This window comes from Chiloscyllium plagiosum, chromosome 48 (assembly GCF_004010195.1).
Source record: "Chiloscyllium plagiosum isolate BGI_BamShark_2017 chromosome 48, ASM401019v2, whole genome shotgun sequence".
Lineage (NCBI taxonomy): Eukaryota > Metazoa > Chordata > Chondrichthyes > Orectolobiformes > Hemiscylliidae > Chiloscyllium > Chiloscyllium plagiosum.
This window is the reverse complement of record NC_057757.1, coordinates 842,503-845,771: the sequence shown is the minus strand read 5'-3', so window position 1 is coordinate 845,771 and position 3,269 is coordinate 842,503. Positions and strand designations below refer to the sequence as shown.

Here is a 3,269-nt window from a genome sequence, read left to right as displayed (position 1 = left end):
GCCCCGCCCTTTCATTCCTGCCCCGCCCCTTCATTCCTGCCCCGCCCCCGTTCCGGTGGAGTCCTGACACTAGCCCCGCCCCCCTCCCGCAGGTGAGGCCTTCCGCTCAGGCTCGGAGTGAGAGGCCTCAGGGCCGAGGCAGAGGATCCTCACACCGAGGGGCGGGTACGGAGACAGCGAGAAACCCGGCCCAGGGACACGGGAAGGAGCCGGAGCCGGAGCCGAGCCTCGGCGTCGGATAAACCGCAGGAACCCGGCCTTCACCTGCAGCAAGAGGTTTCCTCAGTGATCCTGGGGAGCTGAGCCAACCCGGGGGATAACCAGCTACAAAAACAACCCTGAAAGTAACTGCAAACCAGGAGGTTACCTGGAGAAACAGCAGCGTCTGTGTGGACACAGAGAAATGTTTCCCAATCACCCCCCTCCCTCCTCAGAACTGATTTACCTCCCACTGTCACTAATTCAACTCTAACTAACTAAACTAACTAAACTAATTGTTAAACTACAGCTTGGCATCACTAACTAATCGCTCAACTAGTGGAACCGATCAAACTGCTGGAATTTGTCACTAAACCTTTGGTTACTTTGATCCAATCATGAAATCACTGACAAATCGAAGGATTGGAACCATTTAGTTATTTTGTTGTTGGAATTCTTCATTAAACTAGAATTAACCAATCCAGTTTTTAGTGACAGTAACTAACCTGCTGGTAGATGTTATCAAGCTGTTAAAATTAATTCTGAGTTATTAAGTTGTCGTAACTGATCAAACTCCGGTACCGAATCATGAATGATTGATCTCTTAATGCTGGCATGTGAATCAGTAATCTACAGAAATAAAGTACAAGATGGAATATAGCCAGCGAAACTAACTTGCAGTGAATAACCAAACCTCAGCTGCAGTAACTTATTGAAATGTAGTAACTAAATCAAGAAAATACTAACTTCAGTAACTCCAACTGAATGCCAATAACTGAGCATTTGGTCACTTAACTATGCATTAACCTAACCTTACTATAAACTACAGGAAACAGAACTGACTGAATTGTTATTAGTGTTGGTGACCCCTTCGGTATTTCGGGTCATTTGACTGAGACGAGGGCAGTGAGTTGATCCAGGCTATCTGATCAGTATTGATCTTGTAGCTGGATTGGACAGACTGTCACCATGCAATGAGCCCTCACCTTCCTGTTAATCCTTTGGCGGCTATCAGGACTTGATGGAGAATGGGGAGATGGGACAGAATCGAGTCCAAGACGGTAAGAATTAAACTTTAAATTGACTACAAAGGTTTGCAGGGAATCTTGGGAACGGTGGATGAAATTCAATACAAACCAACTATTTCATTTAAACGTTTTTACTCGTTATCAATGACATGTATTTATGTAGCTGTCAACATAGTAAAGCTTCCCATTTAGAGACAGTAAGACAAGAGGTTGATTTTTAAGGAGTGTATCTAAAGAGAGAGAGAGTTCCAGAGCCTGGGGCCCAGACAGCTGAAAGCACGGCCCGCAATGGTGGAGCGATGGGAATCGGGGAATGGTCAAGAAGCTGGAATTGGAGGGGTTACAGAGGTAGGGAGGGGTGTAGGGGCTGGAGGAGGTGACAGAGATAGGGAGGGAGGGGGATGTAGGGGCTGGAGGAGGTGACAGAGATATGGAGCGAGCTCATGGGATATTTGAAAACAGCGTTGAGAAACTGAAGATTTCTCTTACCTGTTGCTGACTGTAGTTGAGCTGTTGTGTTGCTCAGTGCTTCCCTGTCAGGACTGTGGGTATGGGGAGTGATTGTTTGAATGAGCAGTGATCAGAGGGGTCACCCTTCTCAGGCCTGTGCTCGATGTACCTTTGTGCTGACTTCAAGAAGCTGAGCCTGAATTTCAGCATTACTCCATTCCTGTCTTTTCCACTTGCAGTGTGCCAAAAATTCCAGGTTCTGGAAGATCAAACAGTGGCCCATGTGCTACAGGAGCAAGAGAGTGAGTATGGGGTTGTGTGCACATGTGCATACTGAGATGTGCCTGTGTGTATGTCTACCTGTCTCTGTGCCTGCCTGTGTTGTCTTGCTGTATATTAGTGCCTGTATCAGATCATTTTTATCTCTTCTTCATGCCTGTGCCTATGCAGGCAATCTGTGCCTGTATCAGTTATGCCTGTGATGAGGTCAGTGCATGTTTGCATTTCCACCTGTTTATGCCTGTATCAATGTACAGGAGTGACACGCCTGTATCAGCATGCATCATTGTTGATGCCACTGTCGTATTTAGGCCTGTATTGTGTGTGTGTGTGTGCACGAACACTCATGTGTTTGCGTGTGATGGAATGTGGGTGTGTACTGATGCCTCTATGTGGATATTTGAGGGTGTGATTAATGCTTGTATTGAGGTGTGTGTGTTTGTGCTTATTTGAGCTGGTATTCATGCTTGTTTTGGGGGCTGAGAGAGTGCGGGACTGTGAATGTATATGGAGTTGGGGTCTGTGTTGGGGAATGGTTGGAGCTGTGCCTGTATCGAAGAATGAGTGTCTGTATGATTACATCTGTAGTGGGGTGTACGTGTCTGTGCCTGGATCAGTGTTTGTGGCTGGCTATGTCTGGGTCTGGGGGTGAGCGTGCGTCTGGGTCTGGGGGTGAATCTGGGTGTGTGTCTGTCTATCTGTCTGTCTCAGTGATTTAATTCCCTCTCTGAATCCTATTACAGTTCAGCAGCATCTCTCCGCCAACAAACTGAAGAGCCAGGGGGTTCGCCTCAATCTCGAGCTGGCAAGGAAACTGCAGGAGCAGGAGGATGAGAGGAGCAGGCAACTCCGATGGAAGCTGCACAAATACACGTGAGGCTTGGGCAAGGGAGAGAGGAGGGAACAGCACAGGGAGGAAGGGACAGGGCCATTGCTGGCTGCAGACACCAGGCTCTGCTTCCTCCTCGTATTGAGTAGCCATGGCCTCGCTATGACTCAGTCGGCTAAAGGAACAAACCCTGCAGAATCCAGAGGCCTTTTGAACTCGGTCTTCCTGTGCTCCCACTCGTTCCTCCTCTCCGGTGGGAAGGAAGAGGCCATTCAGCCCATTGGGGCCTCTCTCAAACCATCTTCCTCAAGATTCTGATTCCTTAAAATCCAGTGATTGACACCTCCCCTCCCCCATACACCCCCTTCCTATCTCTGTAACCCCCTCCAGCCCCTACATCCCTCCCTATTTCTGTAATCCCCTCCAGCCCCTACACCTCCTCCCTATCTCTGTAATCCCCTCCAGCCCCTACACCCCCTCCCTAT

General features: G+C 48.5%; 1 protein-coding gene across 1 annotated transcript in view; it reads left to right on the top strand.

The window, feature by feature from the left end:
- Positions 1–47: 47 nt before the first annotated feature.
- Positions 48–3,269, top strand: part of LOC122544287 — an 11,595-nt gene continuing 8,373 nt past the window's right edge. The window contains exons 1-3 of the mRNA XM_043683367.1: positions 48–1,259; positions 1,916–1,978; positions 2,699–2,828. Of these exons, the coding sequence (XP_043539302.1) occupies positions 1,220–1,259; positions 1,916–1,978; positions 2,699–2,828 (233 nt within the window). The 5' untranslated portion in view covers positions 48–1,219. The remainder of the gene's footprint in view (positions 1,260–1,915; positions 1,979–2,698; positions 2,829–3,269) is intronic.